General features: G+C 37.6%; 1 protein-coding gene across 1 annotated transcript in view; it reads right to left on the bottom strand.

Moving 5' to 3' along the window:
- Window positions 1-25,875, bottom strand: part of Bmx (BMX non-receptor tyrosine kinase) — a 46,024-nt gene extending 20,149 nt beyond the window's left edge. Inside the window, exons 1-11 of the mRNA XM_026396738.1 lie at window positions 25,781-25,875; window positions 19,570-19,716; window positions 18,324-18,428; window positions 16,304-16,385; window positions 14,117-14,236; window positions 12,881-12,945; window positions 9,149-9,324; window positions 4,901-4,972; window positions 3,825-3,878; window positions 1,845-1,899; window positions 31-110 (exon numbers count right to left, since the gene is read on the bottom strand). Coding sequence (XP_026252523.1) covers window positions 31-110; window positions 1,845-1,899; window positions 3,825-3,878; window positions 4,901-4,972; window positions 9,149-9,324; window positions 12,881-12,945; window positions 14,117-14,236; window positions 16,304-16,385; window positions 18,324-18,428; window positions 19,570-19,716; window positions 25,781-25,783 — 959 coding nt within the window. The 5' untranslated portion in view covers window positions 25,784-25,875. The remainder of the gene's footprint in view (window positions 1-30; window positions 111-1,844; window positions 1,900-3,824; window positions 3,879-4,900; window positions 4,973-9,148; window positions 9,325-12,880; window positions 12,946-14,116; window positions 14,237-16,303; window positions 16,386-18,323; window positions 18,429-19,569; window positions 19,717-25,780) is intronic.
- Window positions 25,876-27,770: the final 1,895 nt, after the last annotated feature.

Here is a 27,770-nt window from a genome sequence, read left to right on the forward strand (position 1 = left end):
ATAAGAGAAATAAATCTATATCATACTTACTTCACAGCCTTACTAAATAAGGACACCGTGTACATTCCCGCCTGGCTGGAATTTCTAACCATAAATGCACCTTCTTTTCCCTGAAAAGGAAGGATTATTTTTATAGTTTTTTTTTTTTTGTGTGTGTGTGTGTGTGTGTATGTGTGTGTGGTGCCTTGTGCATGTGAGGCAAGCACTCTACCAACTGAGCTACATCCCCAGCCTCCCCTTTATAGTTCTTGACAATGATTTTTCACATAAGCAGTAGGAAAAGAAATCTTTTAGATTCACTTTAAATGTCACTGAGGGTCCAGATTATCCAATAGTTAGCATAGACGGGGTCCCACAGTTTTACTTTCCTACTTTTCTCAATATCTTTTTTTTTTTCCCTTTTTCTGTACTAAGGTTGGAACCCAGGGCCTTGCACATGGTAGGCCAGTGTGATAATACTCAATATCCAGCCCACTCAATACCTTTTTTTTTTTTAAGACAAAGAGAGATGTAATAGGGAATACTTCTGAGCCACAGCCACAGCCCCCCCACTCAATATCTTTAAAAAATCTATTCGGTGTGTTTCAACTCTTTCTCTCCAGTTAATTTTTTAACTCTATCTGCTTTTTTTTTTCTTCATACTTATGCAAGCCTAATGTTTTTATGCTTACAAAATAAAATTTAGAACCACATATCACCATGTTATGTCCTTGGAAGGTTTTAGAAAACCAAAGAGGCATGCAGAATAAATCATTGTTAAAGTTTTACATCTGACTTGTCTTTCTCAATGACTTGTGCTAATTGTAAGCAGATCCAGATTCAGAAAAAGCAGATGATAAACTACAAATGTGACAAAGCACCAAGTGAAGTCATCAGATTCTCACAAGTACCTCTCAAAGAAATATTTGGTATGTTCACTATTTTATTAGGTTAAATTATATCAAAGTATCATTTTTATAGATAAAAGAGGTTGCTATTGGTAATTCCATATCAATTGGTGATAAAATCAGATAAATGTATTCCCTATTACATCTGCTGTAATAGGGAATTTAGATGCTAATGAGTGGTGACAGACCTGAAGTAAATGGTTACACTGATGGTCCTCAATAAATCATTTCTCTTGCGCTGGGTGTGTAGCTCAGTGGTAGAGCACTTGCCTAGCATTCATAAGGCTCAGGGTCCTATCCTCTGTACTGCAAAAATCAGACAAAACAAAAAAAATCATCTCTCTTATTCATGGTCCTGTGCAGTATCTTCCTACATTGACTTTGGGCAGGACATCAAGAAACATGACAATAGCAGCAACTTCATAAGTGCTTGCACTGTGTCCTGTTTTACCACTGCAGTTCTGTGAGGAGGCCCAGGTTAGGCACATGGAGAGGAGGAACTATGGTGCCTCAGTTGACTGCCTCAGCTGAATTCCACCCCCAGTCAATCCACCAATTAAATGCAGTCACAAGAGTGAGCCTACGTAAAATGTGCATCTGGGCCAGCTGACTCAGAATTGTGAGGAATCAAAAATCTTGTTTCAAGCCACCAAAATTTGGGGTGGTTTATTGTGCAGCAATAGAAAATGGAAGAGAAAATATGGTTGGACATCAAGGGCCTGGTAACCCAAAGTCTGGACAACCAACACTATGATGAGTTGACTATATACTTAGCAATATTTCTATGAAAATTGGATTAACCTCTGGGCCCACTAATACAAAGAAATTTCTAGACTGAGAATGTAGCTCAGTGATAGAGTGTGTACTTAGATGCATGAGGCCTGGTGCAATAAGTAAATAAATAGTTTTTAAAAAGAGAAAGAGATTTTAGGGGCTATTTTAAAGAATACCACTTACCTTTTGTCTCAGTAACTGCTCAGATTGTGACCTGGAGATGTTACCTGCAAACCAACTGTAAGAGGAAAGGATTCCATATTTGAGAATTAATAATTTTTAAATTGCATCACTTGCATTCAAATTATTAAAATAAAATGAGGCATTGGCCCACATCAGGGGTTTTAAAACCTGACTCCTCAAAAGAATCACCAGAAGATATTTTCAAAAATATAGATCCTTGAAAAAAAATATATAGATCCTTGAGACTCTACTACCCAATTCTGATTCTAGGGCAGAGCCTGAACATCTGAAGTTTTAAATGGGCTGGTATTCAGGAACCTCTGGCTTCCTTCTAGGTGACCTGTTTTGTAAGTTATCCTTCATGTCACCACTTGGCAAGAGGGCCAGAGATTAGTCCAATGAAGACTCTTCTAATATAAAATTCAGAATTGCCAAGGATAAATGCTCTTGTCTTTCAACTCCATCATTTTCTTTTAATGATCTGAAAGAAACATACTATATATCATCTATGGTCAAAGCAAATGCTTTTTTAAAATTTAAAAAAATATTTCAGGATAGCTATAGATAAGCATCTAAGATTATATTAGGGCTGGTTTAGTGAGATGGAACTGAGAAAAAGATGATATGGGGAAGACAGGAGTAGTTCTTTTCTTTGAAAATAACCTTTAAATATCATCCTTTTTACTAAGTTAGCCAAGAACATCATGTCCTACATTGTATACAGAGCTCAACAGGCAAAGAGCTGTTTCTCATGTGGAGTCAACAATGTCTGTGGCCTTTGGCTTTGTACTAATAACAATGTACTAATAACAAACTGAGTAGAGTATGATGTGGGATAGGGTGTAGGTTTGAAGGATTGAGAGGACCCCCTGGCTACAGCAGGGTATCTGAGGCAGAAAGAAGTACGTGAGGAGGATGGGAGTGAATGGGAAGGGTTGTGTTGGTCCTTCTCAGTCTTGCATGTCTTAATATAAATTATGCTACCAGATGCTTTCCTGAGGGTAGATATGAGGGCAGAAAGTGGGGCTAAAAGAGAGCTGGAATGTGGGGAAGAGATCATACTGCAAAGGGATAGAGATTATAGCACATCTACCCTAGTGCTACAGGCACACCCAGGACCAGGCTGGGTTAGAGTTTAAGAGGAAGAGTTCAAACAGTGACATATACTTTGTAAAAGCTCTTGCTTTCACGTGTAACCAATGAATCAATGACAACCCTCATATGAAAACAGAACTAGAAATATGCATAGTCTAGTGTCCACACAAAGTTTATAATTTGAGGCATAAAGTGTGTAAAAAATGCAATATGCTCTATTACTCCCATCTTTCCTTAACATCAATCTTTATTGTTTAGAGAACAATTATATGTTGCTATTTGTAGAATGCTAGAACCCTATTTTTTGGAGAGAACCTTAATGGTCACTTAAATCAATGAAACCCAATATAATTAGGATGGCTACACTTTCTTATTTGCCTAGAATAATCCAGTTTATGCCAGATGTTTAGTGAAATCTTTCTCTCTCTAAAGCATTTCAATTTTGGTACTAAATGATAAGGTCACCCTGATAATAGGAATCTCTCATCAGAAATGCTGCCATGTTCAAGTTCTCAGGATGCTGCTACCTTGTAAAATCACCAATTCAACGTTAATAAGGCCTGAAGAAAGGCCTTTCAGGGAAAAAAATGAACAGAAACATCATATGCTCTATTTATAAAGACCAAGTGAAATGAAGGGGAACACTGGATAATGACAAATCCAGTGAAAATGTGCAGCCAATTTAGAAAGCCTAGATTGGGGGAAATATCATCATTGATAATAACCTAGCTCATTGCCACCTGTCATTTAGAACCCACATGAGCTTACCCATGTAAACACAGCCTCCTGAGAAAGTCTGAGCCATCTGTTTTAATGCCTTTGAGGAATCAAATAGAAACATCTCTGCCTAATCTTAGAGGAGCACAGAAGACTTTCAATACTCACTCATAATCATCCAGGTTTTCTTCTTCTTCAGATGAACTTGACTCAGGGAACCCCCTTAACAAGAGTCAAGGAACAACATGAATGAAAAAAATCATCATGAAACAATCAAAGTGCCAGTAATACAATATTAGACCCCACCCTTCTTCAATCCACATAAATAAAATCTAGACTGTTAAGGATTCATTTTTGCACTAAGGAAGGTATCAGCGAAGTGAAGAGACAGTCACTCAAAAGTTGGGCTTATGCTCAGTTTAGTGATAAAATGGCTCTTTAGTGCAGAAAGCCCCCTAGGAATATAGATGTCTTTCATTCTCTCCTTTTTTTTTTTTTTTTTTTTTTTTGGTACCAGAGATTGAACTCAGAGGCACTTGACCCCTGAGCCACATCCCCAGCCCTTATTTTGTATTTTATTTAGAGACAGGATTTCACTGAGTTGCTTAGCACCTTGCTAAGTTGCTGAGGCTGGCTTTGAACTCACAATCCTCCTATCTCAGCCTTCTGATATAGGTCAGATGGTAGAGTGCTTGCCTCACAGGCACAAGGCCTTGGGTTCAATCCCCACCACAGAAAAAAAAAAATTCTCTCCTTTTTAAACTATAATTATTAGTAAAAATTAATTGTACAAATTCAAATGCATGGGTTTCATTGTGATATTTCCATATAACATGCTTTGATTTTTTTCAAAATAGTGGGCTCATGAAATACATCCCCTTTAGGGGATAATATGAAGTTAAAAACAATTTGGGCTGCGTATTGAGCTATTCTTAGGGAAGAGTAAATCAATTCCAGGTTGGTTTCCCTCCTGCTAGAGATGCCTGAATCAGCTAGATTAATGTTCATGCTAACACCAGAGTATGTCATGAAGATTGGCTAGGAGAAATCAGTGTGAGAACTGTAACCCACAAACCATGGATTCAGACCCACTTAAGGGTTCAGAGAGACAAACTACATGGACATTTCTGGTTTATCTTCACCTTATACGTAAAGCCTAGTTGCAAAATCATTGCAAATTTGGTTAGCTTTCCTACAAATGGAAGCCAATCCTGGATATAAATTAATATCTACATTAGATTTACCATGATATCTTTGAGGTGCTGTGATTTACAATATTTCTTTCCATCTGATAACTGCATGCAACATCTTCACTGCTGCAAGAGATGTTTCATAAGTTTATAAATTTATGCATACTTATACATCTTAAATGACAAAAGTAATTCTGTTCAAATATGATTTAGCTTTACTTGACATTTAGACCCACACATTTCATTTGGTTTGGAAATTTAAGCTAACTAATTACTTTCCCAGTGGTCTTTTCAGGGACTTCAATAAGAAGCAGTAGCTTGGCAATGTGCCTATATAATAATGGCTTATAATGACCCCAAATAATAACAAACCTGGATTAATAAATCATTTGACCTAGGTTTGCTCTGATTTTCTTATGGATATGTAAGCATTCTGTCACTTATATATTTAAAATAAGCTATTCTCCTCTTTGTTGTCATGATTATAATCAAGTCTTCAAAATGCTAAACTGTGAACTCTATGTGGACATAAATGGATAAACAGGATTTTCATCCTCTACCACCCATCATTTTATCTCTTCAATTTGGGTGTTAAGAGACTGAGGAAGTGCCTTCCTCCCAAAGCCCCAACACTGTTTTATCTGGAATGTAGGACCTATTTCCTGTTTGCTGTCATAGACCAGGCTCTTTTTCAAAACCACACTTCATTGGCAAGGAAATGCTCTTCTGGCTCCATCTCAAAGAATGTCTAGAGAAAGCCCTTAAACACTGCAATGCCTCCCTCCCACCTTCCCACAGAACCTGGCCCACCAGAATGACCTTTCAGCTTTAACTCTTCATAAGAAAAGTCTTTATTTAAAAAGGCTAGGCAGGGCTGGGGTTGTGGCTCAGTAGTAGAGTGCTCGCCTAGCACCCATGAGGCACTGGGTTCAATCCTCAGCACCACATAAAAATGAAATAAAGATATTGTGTGTCCACCTACAACTAAAAAATAAATATAAATAAAAAATATAAAGGGTAAGCAATTTATTTAGCCTTCTTGTTTTGAAGAGTTTGTGTAGAGTAGCAATCAATAGTACATCACTTTGGTTTATCCATATAAAGGAATACTTTATAGACATTAAAAATAATCAGGTAGATTTCACAACAATGTGAATGTACTTAACACTACTGAACTATGCATGTAAAAAATGACTGATTGTGATAAATGTGTATTTTACCACAATTAAAAATTGAAATAAAATTTAAAAATTAAGTATATCTTCATGTGTTCAGATGGGAAAAAAATGTCAGATGTCAAGTGAAAAGAACAAAGGGCAGGGGCTGGGGTTGTGGATCAGTGGCAGAGCACTTGCCTAGCATGTGTGACGCACTAGATTCGATGCTCAGCACCACATATAAATAAATAAAATAAACGTATTGTGTCCATCTACAATTAAAAAAATATTTTTTTTAAAAAAGAACAAAGGGCAAAGAAGACTGAGCAATGGGAATCTGCTTTGGTTAAAATATATATATATATATATATATATATATATATATATATACATATTTTTAAATATATATAATAATTATAAGATATATATATTTTAGCATGTACACAGAAAACATTTAGAGGCATATACATTTGAATTTTAAAAATTCAAGCTCCATGAAGACCTTTTAACAAGTATTAAAGTATTCTAATTCACTCATAGATGTAATGTAGCTCATGCTAAGATGTGAGTGACCAATCCTTTGTATAAAAAATTAGCTTTCTGAAGGTCTAGGGCAAATCCAGGGTCAGACTTAAAGGTGGTTCAAAATGTAAGGGTACATGTCAAAAACTTAGTATTCAAGATAAATAGTCTTTATGGAAATATTAATTAATGCTAAAAAAACCTTTGAACAAAATATCAACTTTTGAAATGCAGATAGGATCTGGCAATTTATGAAAATGTGAAAATTGTACAGTCATTTTCACCACACACCTCCCTCAGGAAATCACTGGGCCTTCTATCAGGGAGGTGACCTGGAAAAACTTAACCTGACATTCACTGTCCTTGGATCTGGGCTTGGTGATCACCTCCTTCTATAGGAACATTGGGCTACAAGCAAATAAATGCAGCCTTTTCCCTCAGGTACCAGGTATGGATTAATACACTTGGATCTAGTTCCACTTTAAAATGAAAGGGACCACAGCTTATTATATTTAAAAAACAAAACAAAACAACAACAACAAACTAGAAGAATCCACTTACAGGTTTTCAAATTCCATATGGCCTTGGGGCTGTATCATTGGTACAGTGAGGCATTTGCTTTAGATAAAAAATAATGAACATGGAAAGAATAGAGGAATAAGAAGACAAGGGATAAAACAAAGAGACAAAGATAAGTCAGAGAGATGATCTGCATCACTGTGGGGAAAGACAGACATGGGTATCCTGTATGGAGGCTCACAACTGGATGAAAAGATGGCAGACAGTGGGCAATGTGGTGGGGAGGAAGTCTGAGGCAGCAAATAAGAAAGGGAAGTCATGGCTAGGTGTGGTGGTGCATGCCTGTGATTCCAGCAGCTTGGGAGGCTGAGACAGGAGAATTACAAGTTCAAAGCCAGCCTCAGCAAAAGTGAGGTGCTAAGCAACTGAGTTGAGACCCTGTCTCTAAATAAAATACAAAATAGGGCTGGGGATGGGGCTCAGTGGTCAAGTGCCCCTGAGTACCAAAATAAATAAATAAATAAATAAATAAAAATTTGTAAAGTTTCTTCAAAAACAAAAACAAGAACTTCCGGACCCGGAGGCTTAAACATGGATGTGCACCCGACGAACTTCCAGATCCTGGGCCTTAAACATGAAAGTGAGCCTGAGGAACTTCCAGATCCGGTGGCCTAAACATGGATGGGTCCCTGAAACTTCTAGGTCCTTGTACCTATAAAGGGCAGGGCGTGACTCTCAGGAGGGACGTGGCCCATGAAGGGGAGCCGAATATGGGGCCTGTTGGGAGGCAGACTGAGCTGTCACATCCTGAACTTGAATGTGACAGTGGCCTCACTTCCCAGCCTTCCCCTGGGTGTCACTTCCTCCCCTTCCAGGCAGTGCTGGGGAGGAAGTGAGACCAGGGGCAGGGGCCAGACCCTGAGGAGGGACACCTTCTTTCTCCTCGCTTAGCTAGGCACCCGGCCTGGCTGGGGATGGGGACATCTTGTGACACTGGCTGCCTCCTGCATCCCTGCCCCAGGACCTCAGGGACCACAGGCGGAGACAGTCGTTGATTCTCCCCTGGCTGCTGACCCTCAGCCCCGGGGTCTGCCCAGGGAGAGTTCTGTCTCCCAGAGGGTCAGGGGAACCCTGTGACCTGCTGCTCCTTACCCACCATCATCCTGGGCAAGCACAGGTCAGGACACCAGAAGCTGCTGGGAGTGACATCTCCTAGATGGGTGGCTGGGGACTTTCCCTCTGTCCCCAGGCCTCGGACTCTGGATGATCCCCCCCCAGAGACAGAAAATAACCCCACACTGCCCAAGACTTATTTTTAAGCTTTGGATTCTGAAGTTTTCCTGCTGCCACCTTCTTTGTGAAGCCAGTTTTTCAACAAGACAATATTCCAGGGGGGAAAAAAAAAACAAAAAACGAAACATGGAGTCATTCAAACCAAGCTGACACATCTGGTCCTCCAAGAGAAATCTAGATTGGGGGGAGAACAGCCATTCTCAACTGGCAAAATAATGAAGTTCCCTTGTCCTTATTTTGTGTAAGCAAAATAAATAATCTAATGTTAACTCATCAAAAACAAAAACAAAAAAACAGAGAAATTGCATGACCCTTTCTCCATGATCATTTTATGATTTAATTTAATATTTATTGAGCATCAAATTGGTCCAGACACAGTGCCAGACCCTGGAGATATATACAATTTATATACCTTCAAGGTATTTAGATAGAAACTTTAGGCTGAAAAACTTGAAAAGACTAATCAAGTAAGCTCCTTCTAAGCCATCTTTCATATACAGAACATATTTTAAAGATTCTGTGTCTGAAATGTGCAGTTCTTTGGAAGAAGTGGGAACAGAAGGGAATCAAATGCTTAAGTATCACTTAAAACATTAGATAAGATAATATAAACGGCAAGTCTATGCTGCTCAATCCCAGAAGAACCACACGCTTCCCCAGTTTTCTAGTGCAAGTACTGAACATTTTCTGAGTAGACAGCCCTATCTCAGCTAAAGCCTGCATCAGCGGTTTTGAGGGTGAGGTCCAAGGCAGTGGGATCATGGGGACATTATCTACATGCTGAGCAGACAGCCCAAAAGCTGAGGTTTACCTTTTCAGTTTTCTTACTTGCCACCAGTCAGGGCAGTCTTCCCTTGGAATATATCGCATGTTGACATCTGGCTGGGAACTGAAGTTTTTCTTTGCATCAACGTCATATTGAGGTAGAGTAATACTTGAAGATGGTGCATCCATTTTGAGAATAGGAACTGCCCGCGGAATCTTTAGCTTTGAAGAACAGGAGATTTTACTACATCGTGGTGAGGCACAGATTCAGGAACTAGGAACTAACAACTAAAGTATATCAGCTCTTAAATTAGAAGGAAAGAGGGGAGGAAGGGAGGAAGGAAGAGGGGCATAGTAAGTATTGTTAAGGATATGGAGCGACCGTAACGTATACTTTTGCTGGTTGGAATATAAAGTGGTAAAAACACATTGGAAACTTATTTGCTGAATGCACTAAAGATGGATGTGCATATACTCTATGACCCAGAAATTATGGGCGTGCACACACACATACATGCACATATACTCTATGACCCAGAAATTATACACACACAGTCACACTCTATGAACCAGAGATTACACACACACACACTCACACACGTATATATATAATAGTGAAACAGAAAGATGTGGAAAACAACATTCATAGCAGAATATTTTGAATTAGATAAAAATTGGAAATTACTGAAGTGCTCATTAAAAGGATAAAATAGTAAATACACTGGTTGCAGTAGATTAAGTAATAGCTCCCCAATATGATCATGTCCTAATTCCCAGATGCTGTGATTATCTTACATAATACAAAGGGCTTTGAAGATTGTGATTAAGGAATTTGAGGTGGAGACATTATTCTGAATTATAGATATGGGACTGATGTCATCAAAGGGACCCTTTTAAAAGGGAAGATGGTCAGGGATTAGAGAGAAGATATGAGCAGAGGTCAAAGAACAGAGAGGCTACAACCCTCTTGACTCTTAAGATGAAGGGAGAAACCAGGAACCAAAGAATACAGATAACCTTCAAAAACTAGAAAACACAAGAAAATAGATCCTCTCCTAAAGTCTCCAGAATGAATACAGCTCTGTGGAACCATTTTAGACTTTTGACCTTCAGAACTATAAGATAAAAAATTTGTGTTGTTTTTAGCCACTGAATTTGTGGTAATTTCTTAGAGCAGCAATAACAAAATAATATAGTGGCATAGTCATACAATGGAATTCTATACGCAGTAAGAATAAACTACAACCATACACTAAATCAATGTGAATCTCATAACTTGAACAAAAGACAAACAACAAATGACTATATACTTTATGATTCTACTTATGTAAAGGTCAAAACCAGGCAAATAATCTATGATATTGAGAGTTAGGCGAGCAATTACTCTTGATGGGGTATAGTGACTGGAAGGGAACATACGGTTCTATAATGTTGTGTTTTTTAATCTGAATATGTTTTATACAGATGTGTTTAGTTTGTGAAAATTCATCAAGCGGAACATTTAGGATCTGTGTGCTTTATACTTCATCAAAAATTGTGTGAGGGGCTGAGGATGTGGCTCAAGCGGTAGCGTGCTCACCTGGCATGCTCGGGGTGCTGGGTTTGATCCTCAGCACCACATAAAAAATAAAATAAAGATGTTGTGTCCACCGAAAACTGAAAAATAAATATTAAAAAAAATTGTGTGAGTGTGTGTGTGTGTGTGTGTGTATAAGCATGTGAGCATACATGTGTGAACTCTAAATTTAATTTTTTCAAATTTATTTTTCTTTTTTCAGGTGTTTCATTTATTTGGAGTTGAGGCTTTGACATTCTGGAAATTTTTTGTTACACAGGATATATATATATATATATATATATATATATATATATATATGTTACACAGGATATATATATATATATATATATATGCTCTATATATATATATAGAGCATATATATATATATATATATATGCTATAAAATGGGTTCTTTCTAAAGATAAATGCATTGGAAAGTTCCTTAAATGGAAATCTGAATAGAATGGCTATCAAGCTGATTTTTATTTCTACCATTCAGAAAATATGTCTTCTATTTAGTGCTTTGGTAAGAACAAAACAGAAAAAAATGCTTTTCACAATACCCTTTCTGAACTCTGGTTCATTTGGGCAGTTTATAATCAGAATAGGCTTAGGAACCCTTAGTCGCTGATTTGCTTGGCTGATAAGTTTCAACACATTTCCCAAAGAATTTCCTGCCAGAGGTGAGAAGCAATCATTTCTAACTTCTTAATTATCTTCTGCGCTTAGATTTGTTTAAAACAAACTTCATTGGAATTCACACTTTTAAAGTGAAGAATTATGTGACTCTTACTAAATTTATCAAGTTGTATAACCATCATAATCTGTTCTTAGTATATTTCCATCACCCCATTAAAATCCCTTGTGTGCACTGACAGCCAATCTCCATTTCCACTCTGGCCTTAGTCAACCATTATTTGACCTCTGTCTGTATAGAGTTGCTGAATCTGGACATTGCTGTTGGGGCCATGATTTTAATGTGATGATGGGGATGGAACCCAGGGTTTTGTGCATGCTAGATAACCATTGAGCTACACCCCTGGCCCAAGGGTCATAATTTTTAAGCTTTTAGGACTGGAGCAAGTATCCAAATCCAAACAGCAATGTTGCTGATAACAAAGTGAAAACTCCAAACCATAATAATTATTTCCTTTGGCTGCCATAACCAATCACTGCACATTTGATGGGTTAAAATAACAAAAATTATTCTTTCAGGAGCTGGGGATATAGCTCAGTTGGTAGAGTGCTTGCCTTGTATCACAAAGCCCTGGATTCAATCCTCAGCACCACACACAAAAAAGAAGATAAGACATCTGTTCTGTCATAAATATTGGTAACTTTGCAAATGTGGATTGAAAATTCAAATTATTTAGATCTTCGCATAGTTCTCACATAAGACCAAGAATTAGGAAGCTCATTAGGAAGCTCACTCAGATGCTACCAATACCTAATCACGATAGAGCCAGCTATGTAGGAGCATCTCTTTTTCACTACATCTCCTTTGGCTTTAACCCTGAAAGGGTCAGAAATCTAAGCCTTTCTATGACCCTTCCCCCAAAGCAAGCTGCCAGCTGATGCCAACTCAAGTTAGGTAAAGTGGTGAAGGTGTAACTCAAAATAATGTTTGGAGTCATGTGATTATAACATTGGATGGGACAATTCAGAGGCTGTTCTTGTAACTACTAGCAATTAGGGCAAAACATCATCTGAGAGTGAATGAAAACTATGGAATCTGCCTAAGACTTTTTCTGGCAGCTTTGGAAGAATCACGGAGGGAAAAATGATGTTGTTTTATGCTTGTGTCTCATTCCCTCACTGGGATATCTCCAGGAGTCAGTGTTGGCAATGCTGGTGGTAGGGAAACAATGATCGATCGATATTAATAGTTGCTGGTTACACGAGACACCATCTTAAGTACTTCTCTCCCATTCACCCTTTTTGTGTGTGTGTCACTATTCATAGGTTTACTGGTTAGGAAAATACCTAGTAGTTAATACAACAATATAAAATGTTACAATGGTTCTATTTGAATCCATTTTGATACCACCCACAGGTAGTAGTGATTGCTCACATTTTTCCTCTCTTTGTTAAGTGATCTGCATGAAGTCTACATTTTCTGGTCTTGAATCTGGCAACTCTTCATTCGTTTAATATATCTTGACAATGAAAAACATTAAAACAAACAAACAACAACAACAACAACAAAAAACATTGACTTACCACCCTGTCTGGGAAAAAGGGAGCTCTGTGTTTCTCTTCATTGACGGCAATGTGCAGATCAGCATCTGAAATGTAAAACCAAGTATTATCAGAAGGAATGTGAAATAAAACAAAAACAAAACAAGAGAGTGTTAAGAACTAATGGGCTCTTAACTAACTAATGTTAAGAACTAATGTTAAGAACTAGTTGTAGCTCAGTGGTAGAGTGCTTGCTTGGCATGTGTGAGGCCCTGGGTTCCATGCTCAGCACCACATAAAAATAAATAAATAAAATAAAAGATCCATTGACAACTAAAAAATATTAAAAAAAAAAAAAAAAAAGAATTAAGAGAAGGAGCCGGGCGCAGTGGCACACGCCTGTAATCCCAGTGGCTCAGGAGGCTGAGACTGAAGGATCGCAAGTTCAAAGCCAGCCTCAGCAAATACGAGGTGCTAAGCAACTCAGTGAGACCCTGTCTCTAAATAAAATACAAAATAGGGCTGGGGATGGGGCTCAGTGGCTGAGCGCCGCTGAGTTCAATCCCTGCTACCAAAAAAATAAATAAATAAATAAATAAATAAATAATTTTAAAAAAGAATTAAGAGAATGAAACAGATTGTGTGAACAATAATCCAGACTCACTGAATTCAAACACAACATCTGGAATAATTCTGTAGCTTTCCTGTATGATGCCCAACTCAAACACCACTCCTCTATCATCAATTATTAATAACTTTGCAAATGTGGATTGAAAATTCAAGTTCCTCTAAATCCTATAAACTATTAATTTATACCTCATATCTATCCTATATTTTAGTCACAGATATCTAATCTGGTTAGGTAGTACATATGAGCCTAGGGGTCAGTATTTCTGTCTGATTCCTCTTTGATTGGCTCATACAAGATATTTTAATAATTATTGAAGATGAATAAATAATTCATGATACATAAATAAATTATTACATGCTTTCTGTTCTTATGATATTTGTTGATTTCTTTTCCACCTTTACATGGAAATAGATGCCCAATCTGTGAGAATGAAACCACTGTATGCGTTATCAGTGGAGCGATTATATGGTTTATTACCCAATCTGAATCATATGCCTTTAATAATTAGGCCAAATTGCCAGGCACCAAGTAAGAAGTCTTGAACAATGTGAGGTTTCCTGGCAAAGTGTTCCAGAATCTAGAAATTTGGTCCTAATGGGGGGGAGCCATCCACCCAGGGTTTAGTCCAACAAGGGGTCATGCATTACATGCTTCCCAGAGGGTACATCCTGGGGCCGCTTTGCAACTCTGCTGGCAGCACAGGAACTTCCCATCCACGAAGAACCCACTGTGGTACTTGATCAGCAGGTGGGGGTTGCCCCTTATCTCTGAGGAGCAGGTAGAAAGGAAACAAGATGTGAGCAGATGTTGGCTCAAGAGGAGAAACACAGCCAGCAAGCACTGTCATGGCAGAACAATAAAAACTCCATTTGCCAATAACTGAGGTAAGAGCCAGTGGTTCCTGAAGGATATGTCTTTCATTCAGAAGTTAATAAACCACAAAGAAAAAAGTTTAGCTATGTGCATAGTGAGAACAACACAATAACATATCATTCTTTAAAAAACACTAGTAAAAATGCATATACAAATCAGCTTGCTGTTGTTGAATTTTAGAAATTCATCCATAGATCTAGTATGGAAGGACTAGATCTTAACAAGGAGACAAAAATTCTTATAGCTTACACTTCCCTTCACTTTTTATTTTGAAAACACTCAAATGTACAGAAAAGTTATAATAGTATAATAAACATTCATGTACCCTTAACAGATATTCACCAATTATTAATTAAACATCTTTCTTTCTATACATATCATTATTTTAAAAAATTTTATCATTATTAAATTTTGCTTAATAATTTGAGAGTGAATAGCAGATATTATGACCTAAATAATGTCAACCATAGATTCTTCAATGTGTAACTTTTATTAACAAGGGCATTCTGGGGCTGAGGTTATGGCTCAGTGGTAGAGCACTTGCCTAGCATGCATGAGCCACTGGGTTCCATCCTCACACCACATAAAAATAAATAAATGAAATGAAGGTATTGTGTCCATCTACAACTAAAAAATATATATATTAAAAAGAGGGTGTTCTCTTATATAACCATAATACAATCATCACATTCAGGAAATCTAGTAGTGATAAAATATTACTAATAATATGAATTTCACATTTAAACATTTTTTTGACTGTTCCAATTATGTCCTTTATAGTCACTTACTTTTTCTGATCAAGGATCCACTCCAGAGTCAATGTGACATTTATTTATCTAGTTGCCCTTGACATAGAATGGTTTCTTATCCTTTGTCTTTCATGACTTTGACATGTTTAATGAATGGCTTATGGGTTACTTTTCATGGAATAGGTACATATTAAAAAAAAAAAAACTATAGGAATACATCAATATTTAATCCAAAGAATTTAATTTCTAATCTTGGTATATAATACTAAATCTATAACAATTTAGCCTCTTTTGAAATACAACAGAGAAGCTTACAAGGTCTTAATAGAGATTAGTTTAAGAAGCACTGCTAGGTGGGGGATTTCTTATTTTAATCTCAGAAGATCTGCTCCTCCTTTAGAACCTACTCAAGGAAGTGTATGGAGATAATAATAAATATTTTGCTGAGTCACTGGGAAGATATAAGATAATGTATATAAATATTTGGCCCCCAAAATAGGTGTTCAGCTTTTGTAATCATTCCCTTAGTTTAACTCAGTTCAGTTTAGCTAAAAATGCTGGCATTAAAAAACTTCACTACCGAAAATTATTACAAAAATCACAGAAAGCAAAAGGAATAAAGACTCTAAAACACAACTTTCTGATTTTGGTTCCAAAGGATCCTTGGAATTTCTTGGGCACATTACTTGTCTTCCTGCTGTCTAAGCTCCTGGTCTCACATGTCAAGATTCCTAGGATTTCCTACTGTGTGGATTTAGATTCCTGAGCAGCTAATTCTTTTTCCAATCTAGTCCAAAAGTTTGCACTGCAGCACTCCCATCACCTAATAATGACAATAAGAGGAACTTTCTATAAAAATTCAAAATACAGTAGCTACAGGATTTACACAGTCCCAGTAAGACCTGGACTTTGCCCTGGTAAAGACAAGCACAGTGGGTGGAAAGCAGGTGGCTTAGCTTCCCCAGCTGCTGGCAAGACACAATAGCGAGCTCTGTGCTGAGCAGGGTGGGGGGCGGGAATCTAATCCTCAGGCTTCCTGTTTGTTAACAATGAGAATGCAAAAGGAGGATGCGTCTGGCATATTCCCTGAGGTTAGTAGGAAAATCAGTAGATTATTTCTTGGCATTGGGTCCTTTTACTGCTTTATCTTTCCTCCACCAAGCCTCAAGAGAATTCAATCCATGAGTCTCCTTTATATGACATTTTTATTACCTTTTTGTAATGCTTTCAACCATTGACTTCGGCTTTCTTCATTTGATGCATAGACATAGAGAAGTCCATCTTTATAGACAATCTGGAAAGGAAAGAATGTGGTTCATTTTGATATAATATATTGTTTATTAGCTTTGGAATTAGATGGAGAAAAATCTATACTTTTTGTTTGTTTTTATCTTCCACTTTTCAATTTATTTTATCCCAGACAGTTCAAATCTTTGGAAAATCATAGAAATGATGCATCTGACAGCGGTGAGCATTGAGGTGTCAGTAGGGATGCCCTGGACCGTGGAGAATTATGTTAGACATTGCATGTGTCTTACAAGGGTTCTGGCCCATCCATTTGCCCATTGATCAATTCCTTTTACAGCCCATTGAAAACCAACTGCTTTATCCTTAAAAATATGTCTAAGGATGGAATATTCTTTATTTTTTTCAGGTCATCTGTCGGTCTTCATATATTCTGATCATTTTACAGTTCATCTTTACATTGAATAAAACTATGTCTACTTGTTACTTTAGTCTTGCTTTGTATGGCACCCTGGAAATCTCCAGAATAAATATTCTTTTGTTTGTTTTTTTCTAAAGAAACTTGTTTAAATGTTTGAAGATTATAATGTTTTCTCAAGATCCCTCTCTACTTTATTCTATTCTTGATAATAATTTTTAATAAATTTATTAAACACCTACTAGTTTCTGGGCTCTTTACTAGGTACTATAATATTTTAATCCTATTTCGATTCTATGAAAAAGATATGAGTATGCCTTTTTGTTAACAAATGAGAAAACATACTCAGAGAAAAGTTGAGTATGTGCTTATAGCTATACACCTGGTAGGATTAGGAGCTCTGCAGGATTCCAAAGTCTGTGTGCCTTTGAGTACCCTATGCTTCTGTGATGTGAATTTGTAGCCTCTTCCTTGAGCACACTCTTCCCTGGTTTCTCCCAATTCGGTAATGTAGTTATACTTGGAAATATGGGTTGTTGATCAACTGTATTATTGTACTTCATTTCTGACTACAGGTCCCCAATACTAGCACTGGATAATCTGGCCATCTGAAAGACAACCCATCCAGGGCTGGGATTGTAGCTCAGTGGCTGAGCGCTTGCCTTGTATGCATGAAGCACTGGGTTAGATCCTCAGCACCACATAAAATAAATAAAACAAAGATATTGTGTCCATCTACAACTAAAAAAAACAATGTTTTTTAAAAAAAAGAAAGACAACCCATCTGTCTTTAAATCAGAAAGAAGTGTTGATTATATAATAAAAGTAGGGCATGACTTAAATCAAGCCACTTCCAAAAGGTACTGAAAGGATACTTTCCGTAGCATACCATACTTCAAGGTAAAATTAAAATTTCTTAGAATGATGTGCAAAGTCCTTCATGATTCTGCCCTGTCCACCTCTCCTGGATCATCTCTGTCTCTCTCATGAGGCTTCTTTTTCAGAGTGACTCCTATCTCACACATCAGTGCCTTGACAGTCCTGTTCTTTTGTTCTGCTGCCTTTTCTTTCTGTGCTGGCTTAAACACTTATTTGTCCTTCCTAACCTGACATCTTGGCGTGAGGAGCAAAGCTAGCTTCCGCTTCCTGGAGCACAGTGGATATACTATGCTGACCTCCATCTTACCACTTGTTTGTTAGTCTATTTTGCTATGTCCCTTGTAAATTACCTTGGGGCAGGGTGAATATTTTATTCTGTATAATGTTTCTACTACCTGGAACCCAGCAGAGACACTCAGCAATGTTTGATAGCAGAAATTGTCAGAGCTGAGGCAGGTCAGGCCATTGCAGTTTATACTCTCATCTTGCTTCCCTTCCCTCCAAGGGATGCAGATTGGTAGACAGAATTTTAGCAAAATGTGCAACTCCCATTCAGGAATATTCCAAGTCATCATTCTCTTAACAGATCATTTTGCAATATTATTATTTTGCCTAGATATACTGAGTTCATGATAGAAAATGTCAAAGTGAAGAATCAACTACTCGAGCTGATGTTGTGCCTTGTTTTACCTGAAATGGGTACTGTCTCTCCACAGGTGTCTGCTCCTCGAGATTGACTTTCTCCACACACCTGATTTTCTTAATTTCAATTGATCCTTTTCTACTTCCTCTTTTCTGAATTAAAACACAAAATATTAGATTTCTCATGTGATACGCCATGGTACATAGAGAAAAGCATAAAGCTAAAGTTATGATTGGGAGAGAGATTTGGAGATGGTATGATCAATGGAGAATCACTTCCCTTTCTCTAGAGTAGTCAAGTGTAAACACACACATACTCCAAAAGCAAGTGTTTAAGCACTAGTTAAAATTTTGTTTGAGAATCATAAAATGGGGTTCGACCCCCCAGTTCCAAAAAAAAAGAGAGAATCATAAAATGTGTTTCAAATCACCTGCCATGTGGCTAATATACTCAGGAAAATCAAGAAATTTAATTCCCCAAAGCTTCTTCACTTCATTTCAATTTTATGACAGTATTTAGTGTGTTTTTACAAAGTTAAAATTCTCACCTGTGCAGAGATATTTGTTTATCCAGTGTTGTTTCAAAGCTGCATTTCTGATCCTCAACACTATTAATATTTGGGGCTGGTGAGATCTTTGCTATGGGGTCTGTCCTACGTATTGTAGGATATTTAGTAGCATCCTGGAATTTACTCACTGGATGCCAGTAGTACTTGCCCCATAATTAGTTGTGACAACTGGAAATGTCTCCAGTAGTTACCCAGTGTTCTCTGGGAAGCAAAAATGCCTTCAGTTGAGAACTACTATTCTAAAGTCATCTTTTTTGTTGTTGTTTTGTTTTTTGATACCAGAGATTGAACCCAGGGGCTTTAACCATTGAGCCACATCTCCACATCCCCAGCCCTTTTTATATTGAGACAGGGTCTTGCTAAGTTGCTCAGGCTGGCTTTGAACTTGTGATCCTCCTGCCTCAGCCTCCCAAGTTACTAGCATTACAGGTATGCCCCACCACACGGAGCTTATAAAGTCAAAATTTACTTTAGTAAAGTTAAACAACATGTACAAAGTAAAAACACTCTTGCTTTTTATCCCAAAATAAAAAAAAAAAATTTTTAAAACCCTTCATTTTGAATTCATCACACTTTGGTTAAGGAAGGGCAGTGTAATCAGTGGATGCCAGTTGATCTTCACTGCACAAGCTGAGAAACCTGATATTCTTTCACTGTAATCAAGTACTTTGTGGAGACTTAGGAAAAATAATAAACAGTATAAAAACAATGGAATAGAGTCTCACCATTTTGTCATATTCATAGTAAGAAAGGTTTGTTTTAGTCAAAACAAAAAGCCGCTCTTTGTAATTATTTGGTGACATTTTCTTCTTTTGCTGTGACCTTTTGAGAAGAAGTTCTTCTAGAATGGATTTTGAATCCATATTATCGTCCTAAATAAAATAAAATAATTTGAATGAGTGTAGCCTCTAGCCAGGTTCTCTTTTAGCCTTCCTATATTTTACTCAACTATTTCTCATTTAGGACTAATCTATATGCTAATTTTAAAAAATAAGATTATAAATAACTACACACATACCTACAGCTTTTTCTACTGCCTTTGTTCTGAATTTTATAAATATGCTGATATTTTTAAACTTTATTTATTTTTTTCTTATGTGATACTGAAGATCAAATCCAGTGCCTTGCTCGTATTAGGCAAGCGCTCTACCACTGAGTCCAACCCAAATATGTTGATTTTTAAAAGCATTTTGTGAATTGAATAATGAACTCATTTCCCAGTCTGCACCATAAATTCACCATCTTTACACCACCCTCTAGACCACCTTATCACAATGTTCTTTATTCCTTAAGCATTCCTTAGGTGTTTGTTGAATTGAATAGGATATAATAAAACTTTCAAAAAATTGCAGTTCAGAGAGTTCACCATATATGAATTAATTGATCAACTGAAATTTCCCTCCATTTATGTGGCTAGTGGTTTGTGAGAGAAATATCATGGCAGATGACATTGTAGTGGTCAGATCTTCAACAAAAAGGATATGGGTATAATTTTAAATATTTCAGAGATTTTAAAATCAAAGTGACTCCTCAAGATAGAATAAAAGGAAGAAAATACTTGGAAATTCAACACAATTTATATCAAAAGAGATTTAAAAGACCTAAAAAAATCAGTACATTTACAGAGTAAAAACACTTTTGCTTTTCTATCAGAAGCATGTAAAGCATTGAGTAAGGTATTTTTGAAAAATAAATTCAAAGACTGTTGTAACTTCAGTCTGATCTCAAATCTGATCATGAAAAAGACGGATGTTAGGCAGTAAGCCACAGGAGATAAACTTTCTTTTGTTCTTTGCCTTCTCAAACTACATCATTGTTTATAGTTAGATGTCTACTAGTTAAGATCTTTGTTTGATGATCTGAGATAATTTACTTACCCCAAACTCCTTAGAGCCGAAGTCTACACGGGTCCCTAAGTTTAACTCTCAAGCTCTAAGCAAAAGTTAGTGTTCCGAGCCACCATCACTCATATTTCCTCTGGCTATGCCAGGGTTGGGCTTTAAAAAGAAGATATTTGCATCCTATTTATCACTCTTGATCAGGAAGCACCCACACAGGCATTGCTCTGTCTCACTGGAGGCAGGTGCCAGGTAAATCCATCCAATCAATTCTCACTGGCTCAGGACTATGAGGAGCCCACTATGGCCAGAAATGAAAAGAAAAGGAGACTAAGAAAGATAGCCAGATGTTGTATAAACCACCATTGGTCCAAGCCACCTTTCCTCCTGACATACACTATGCAACTCTGAAAGAGGGAATTTGGAAAACCAGCTTTTATTATTGATTTGCCTTTATTATTTACTTAAAAATGGCACTCCTGACAGCTCACAGGAGAGCTATTTATTATTATTAATGAGGAGACTATTTATTAATCCCTAAAATGGCCTCCATGGGCTTTGCTTGACTTATGGACAGAAGTAGTGAAAATCTTATTCATTAAAAATAATAACTTTTTGCTTTGGATATTGTTTCACTGAGTTTTAAAATAGGATAATTCTTTTGCAGAGGTAGAAAAGTGGAGTGGATTCTCTTGAGCACAGTGGGTGTTGTCCACAGTGGTCACTGGTTTCTTTGCTTGGAGCTAGGAGACAGGGCAGAGATCAGGGTGGAGTGGAGCTGGCAGGATCTACAGAGGCAGATAGATGTCACACCATCCTTACATCTCTGCCTTGGTTGGAAACTCTATGCATATGCCTGCCTAGATAAGCTTTTCTTTTTTTGAGGTGGGGGGGTACTTGGAATTGAACTCAGGGCACTGGACCACTGAGCCACATCCCCAGCCCTATTTTGTATTTTATTTAGAGACAGGGTCTCACTGAGTCGCTTAGTGCCTCACCATTGCTGAGGCTGGCTTTAAGCTTGCGATCCTGAGCCACAGGGATTATAGGCGTGTACCACCTCATCCAGTTTAAATTTATTTTTTACATCCAAAATGTATAGCTAGCTGAGAATCTGCTTGAAATTCACGGAAACCATGCAGGTATACTTTTTGTGAGATGTAGACCCCTTTGGGGGAGCCAAACACTAGACAGAGCTTCAGGGCACACTTGCATTTCCATATTTAAAATTTTTACTAATAAAGCAGAAAGAGAAAAGTGTAAAAACTTTTGCCAAATCTCTTTTATGCCTACAGCTAAATATTACTCTTTAAAGAAGAGTGGTAATTAAATAGATCTGGTTGGTTGAACAGAAAGTTTGCTTTTTAGAATTTTTTCAGGTGCCGAATAAATTCATGACATTAAGGACACTTTACAAAATGCAAGACCCAAAGTCCCAGCTGTTCATGATGATATACACACTTTTCTATGTATGGAACTTTCATATGCATCACATTTAAAATGTTTTTTTTTTTTCAAAATTCTATATAAAAATTAATGAGTTGCTGGCCTGGGGAGGTGGCTCAGTGGTAGAGTGCTTGTCTCGCATGCACAAGGCCCAGGGTTCAATCCTCAGCACCGCAAAACAAACAAATAAATAAATAATGAGTTGCAGAAACCACTGACACATCCACAAATTTTCCTGTGTCTATTGAAGAGAAGAAGAATATTGAGTAGAAATGAAGAAAGGTATGAAGCCCTCAAGATTCTTCAATAAATCACCCAGGATTTACAAGGCTTGTTGCATCTGACAAAATAAAATTTGTCTAATTTCAACATAATTGTTCATTTCAAAATCTTGCCCATTGTGAATTTTTTTCTTTCATTTCTAAAATTATAGTGGTATAGGTTTATTCTTCAAAACCAAGAACTACAAGTAGGTGAAAGAATGTAAGTTTAGATTCTTTTTTTTTTCAAATATACACAGGCACATGCTTATTTTTACAAAGATGGGGGTCACATCTTGTGCATGTGGGTCTGCAATATGCTATTGTTATGTAACAAACACCTGGAGCCACAAGTCTTTGAAGTTCTATCTCAGAGAGCCAGTCCCTCAGAACTCTCCTCCCCAAGGTGGACTCCAAGGCTTCCTTAACCAACTTCAAAGCCCTGTTTTGATGATGCATGCTTTTGTCATCTCCTGATGAGTTTCTTCAAAGACAAGCTTTGTGGTTCGAACTCAGGCTTACACCCACTGTTCCCCTTCTATTTGCTCTGTCTCTATATTTTCCCCTTTCTGCTCTAAATAGTCTAGATTCTAAATTAAAGGCATTTCTATGGTCTCACTTGATATAGGGGTGATAATTGGTGATGACTAATTTTTAGAAATGTAATGACTTCTTCCTTGTATTAGGACGATAAATAAACAAGGCTCAGGTACCACTGTTGGTTGATTCAAATGCCTGTCCAACACCTGGCAAACCCTTCTCTGCTCAGCCTTTCCCCACCCCCGCACCCCCTTATTAAAGGGAAATTCAGTTGAGAAGGTGAAAGAAAAACTTTTCAAAATATAATGAGATCCTACACCTAGTTAGCATTAAACAGAAATCTATTTCCATAGAGGAGCAGGTGGGATTTGGCTGGACTCTCATTACCTCCCATGTAGAATAGAAATACTGATTTGCTTACCAAATAGCCCAGGCTGCCTATTTCCATAAACACATAAAACTAGAGAGATATTAAAACATAGGGAAGAAAAAAAAAAACACTAGCTGAAATCAATACAGTATTTTCTACAAAGAAGCCAGTAAGCATTATGTAACCTATTAAATACACAAAAGGCACATATTGAATTAACAGGACTGTAATCACTATGATTATTTAGGATTTTTAAGGAAAGAATATTATGAGAGTAAGAAGTTCACATTTTGAAAGTCAATAAGAACATGCGACCTTAAAGACTGAAATAAATTTTAAGTGGTACCGAAGAGGCGTAGGAGGCACCCAAGGAGTGGGGAAAGGTCTATGTGTTTAAATAGAGCTATTGAACCAAAAAGTTTATTCCCTGACTGGCTCATAATTCTGCCTTACGGCTTTCTTCTTCAGGAATGAGAGATGAGGACAGAAATTCCTTGTCCTTTTACTTGGTTCAGTTATATTCTTTTTATTTTACATGTCATTTTTAGCTAATGATTTTGATTACTGTCAAGTAGTTAAACAATACATATGTTGAGAAGACAGTAGAGGAGGGAGTATGAGAAGAAGGAGGAAGATTCTCCAAGAGGGGACTGGGCAGGGTCTGAAAGGGAAATCTGAGGACTCAGTGACAAACTTAATCTTCAAATATTTGCCCAAAGCCAGACCTGCTTATCTTCATGCTAAATAACTAAACAGAGTACAATGGCAAGTCTCAACAGGATCAAGAAGCTTAACTCAGAATCAGGTGGCAGGCAGTGGTTTAAGAAGTCTTACTATGCTGGTCAAAACCAAATACCAGCTCCTCAAAACCTGACAAATTCCTATTTCACATGCAGGACAGAGAAAATTGGAGTTGATCTTGGCATAGTATGACAGACAGAAACTCTAACATGGACACTGAAATCCTCAGTATTTTGAAACACCATAAATTAATTACTCTGAAAGGAATTTATGAAAAACCAGACATTTGGGGAGGACTATTTTCTCACAAAGAAAACAAAATTTCAATGCTATTCCTGATGGACTAAAATTTGCTTTGAGTGTGCAATTCATGTTCAGCACTTTCTAGAGCTTTTGTAAGCCCTTTCTTCTTCTTTGCAGCAACCACTTTTCTTTTGTTACCTCCCCTCTGCCCAAGGCACTCTTTTGGGGCACTTCCCTTAGGAGCAAAAGAAAAAGTGATCAATCCATGAGCTAAACAAGCTGGATTAGTTTACCACATAATGCTGCTTAGGTTGATGTGGGTGAAAGCATCAGGTTTCGGTTCATTTGTATCCTTGCTGTTTCTATGCAACCCCATGTGTTACTTCACCCTGCCAAACCTCAGCTTCCCCATCTGTAACGGGAGTAAAAACAATAGCCACCTTGAAAGGTTATGAGGAGTCAAGAGAAAGTGGTAGTAACAATGCCCAGCACCCTAGTAGATGTTCTGGAAAGATACCCCTTCACCTTCCCACTCCCTAGGCAAAATTTAAAAGTAGACCATAGTAAAGTTAAAATACTGAAGCCCGAAGATCAAATTTCACTTTTCATCCCCCTGCCTCCAACTGCTAGGCATAGGAGTTAATAGGAGGCAGAAAGATCTCCTCTTGAATTCTCAAGTCAAAAAAAAAGCAAAGCAAGTGCTCTGTAGATTTGTTTCAGACTTCCCATCCTGGCACTCATTACCTTAAAATCAGGTTGAACCAGTCCCTTTTTGGTGGTGTATTGTACCATCATATTTCTTACAAATGAAAACTTGGAAGTTACTCAAAGTGTGGTCCGTCTGTAGGCTAACAACATTGGCACCATTTGGGAGTTAATTAGAAATGCAGACTCTCAGGTCCCACACCAGACTTAGTGCATCTGAATCTGCATTTTAGCAAGATCCCAGTGATCCATGTGCACATAGAGCTTGAGAAATGGTGATGTAGAGCACGATGTATTTGTACTATTTTTAAAAATCCAATGAAATGATCATGGTCCACAAGAACTTTCAGTGTAACTATATACTTAACCTTCTCATCTTTCTATGTCTGTCCAAAATACCACCAAGTCTCTGATTTAGGGAGACTTCGGGAAACTAAGAACCAATATTTATAGCTAAATTAACATCATGAAAGTATAAAGACAAGAAGATATAAGTGAAAATTCTGTCTTTTTGAAAGCAGTTACAAAGTCAATATAAAAAGCAGTTAGCAGAGGAAATAGCACAATTTGATAGCTTTTGATGAGATTTTGAGCAAGCAGTAAATTCACAATAGCAGTCTAAGCCTCTGGTTCCCAAATTACACCTTCCAAAGTGCCAGGGGAAGCCCCAACAATTTCATATTCATAATTTGGTATTACTTTTTCCTATAATTTCAAGCCCCATGACACCTGGATCTGAATCTATTTTCTTGTAGGATGTGACAGTGCACAGTCACCTGCCACTAAAACCCACCATTTTGGCTTGTTTGGTCGCCTGGGTCCACTGTGGTGAAGTTAATCTGCTCTCCCAGGAACACAGCTGAGGCTGTCCTCTTCCCAGTAGCAGCAAATCGGCTCACATTTTCTTGGCTGCTGGGTCAGAAATGGCTACATTACTCAGTGCCCCCCAAACGTTTATTGTCCTGCAGGGCCTTACACAATCCTACAGGAAACCACGCTCAACACTTAGCCAACACTTGTTGATCTGATTGAATGCAACAAAAACGGAGACAAAAGCATATTTCATAAAGGTTCCAACTTTGATAACTACAGCTCCTGCTTTTCCCAGGCAGCACTCGGGTACATGCGATAACCCTGCCTTTGTTTAGAGAACTCTGTGCTGGAAAGAACAAGAAAATCTCTCAGCAAAACGGGACTGCTGACGCTGACTTCTTGGTCAGGAAACCATTAGGTAATGCCAAAGGGCACAGAGAATAAGCAATGAAAACTTCAACTCAACACTTGGACAAAGGGAGCCTGCAAAAGATAAAAGAATAGTTCCTAGGACCAAAAAGGAGCACACTTCCACAGTTGCAATTAAGAATCTAGAAACAGAAAGGAGTTCAGTACAAGATTACAATGAAAAGGTGTGATTGTTACTTTATATCTTGACAATATCACCATGTTTGGCTTTACACGTTCTGTTAGGTAGTAGCAACCAATGAGCAGTGAAATGCAGGCAAGGTCACAAGTGTTCTTTAAATTACTTTAGGATCTTTAAGTGACTTCCAAAATAGATGAGAAAGCAAAGGGTGGTAGTTAATTTCTAAAAAATAAACAGTAGCAAGGGAGCTATTTGTAAAACTCATCAAGAGAAAAGAATTAATGGGACTAACTCTTGACATACGCATATAAGTAAGGTTGATGTAAAGCTAGGAATTATGGCTATAAGTGTCTCCAATTGTCTGGGAAGGAAGATTCCTTTAACAGTAAAGGTGCACTAAGGTAACTTCTGACCAGCTATTGCCCCCTGTGCCCACATTAACATGAGATTGACTTGTAGATGAAGCCCCCCTAAATAGGATGGCCATCATGACAGTTCTGGAGAGGACCAACTAAGGTCAAAAACTCCACCATCCAATGTGAAGTAGGAGTTGAACACCTGATTGGCAAAGAGTACAGAAGGTGTTGCCAGTTCCCCTGGTAAACATCAAACAGTAATAAATTGGTAGACAGCATTGTCTCCTTGCTGTTCTCTGCTCAGAGATGGCTCACTCTCTCTGGAGAGTGTTCTCTGCTTAAGCCTCACTTTGCTTTTACTTTACTTTCTAGACTAAAATAAAGTTCTCTTGCATGACTTTTGGAGTCAGACTTTAAATTTTATTTCATCAGAACACAAGAACCGAGATTTGAAGTTTCAGCTCCCTGCTTTACTGTGACAGTTCCACCGTTTTCTCTGGTGCACACTGGCTGGTCACATATAATAAATCTAATGACATGTTTTAGACTCTGCTATGTATACCCAAGAAAATCAATCATTCTTTTGGCATGCATTGATATACTGTATTAACATAAATTTTTGAATGCTTTAACTTACTCATAAGCATCTATGATGTGATAAAGTTTTGGAGGAAAGCAAAACTATTGACTTTCAAAGAGGTATTTTTATATATATACCAGGGGTGCTTTACCACTGGGCTTCATCCTCAATCTTTTTTTTATTTTTGTACTTTGAGACAGGGTTTCGCTAAATTGCCAAGGCTGGCCTTAACCTTGAGATCATCCTGCTTTAGCCTCCCAATTTGCTGGGATTACAGGCATACACCGGCACACCTGGTGTTAAAGAGGTATTCTTTTGGGTGGACAAAGAAATAGCATAATTTCTATTCATTCAGTCAAATCTTACTGAGAGACACAGCAGTCAACAGAACAGAGGCAGCCCACATTTCCGGGGGGCTTATGTCTAATGGGGGAGGAGCACAAATCACAGTTTAATTCCAGTAGAGTGTGAAAAAGAACTTGCA

This window comes from Urocitellus parryii, chromosome X (genome assembly GCF_045843805.1).
Source record: "Urocitellus parryii isolate mUroPar1 chromosome X, mUroPar1.hap1, whole genome shotgun sequence".
Lineage (NCBI taxonomy): Eukaryota > Metazoa > Chordata > Mammalia > Rodentia > Sciuridae > Urocitellus > Urocitellus parryii.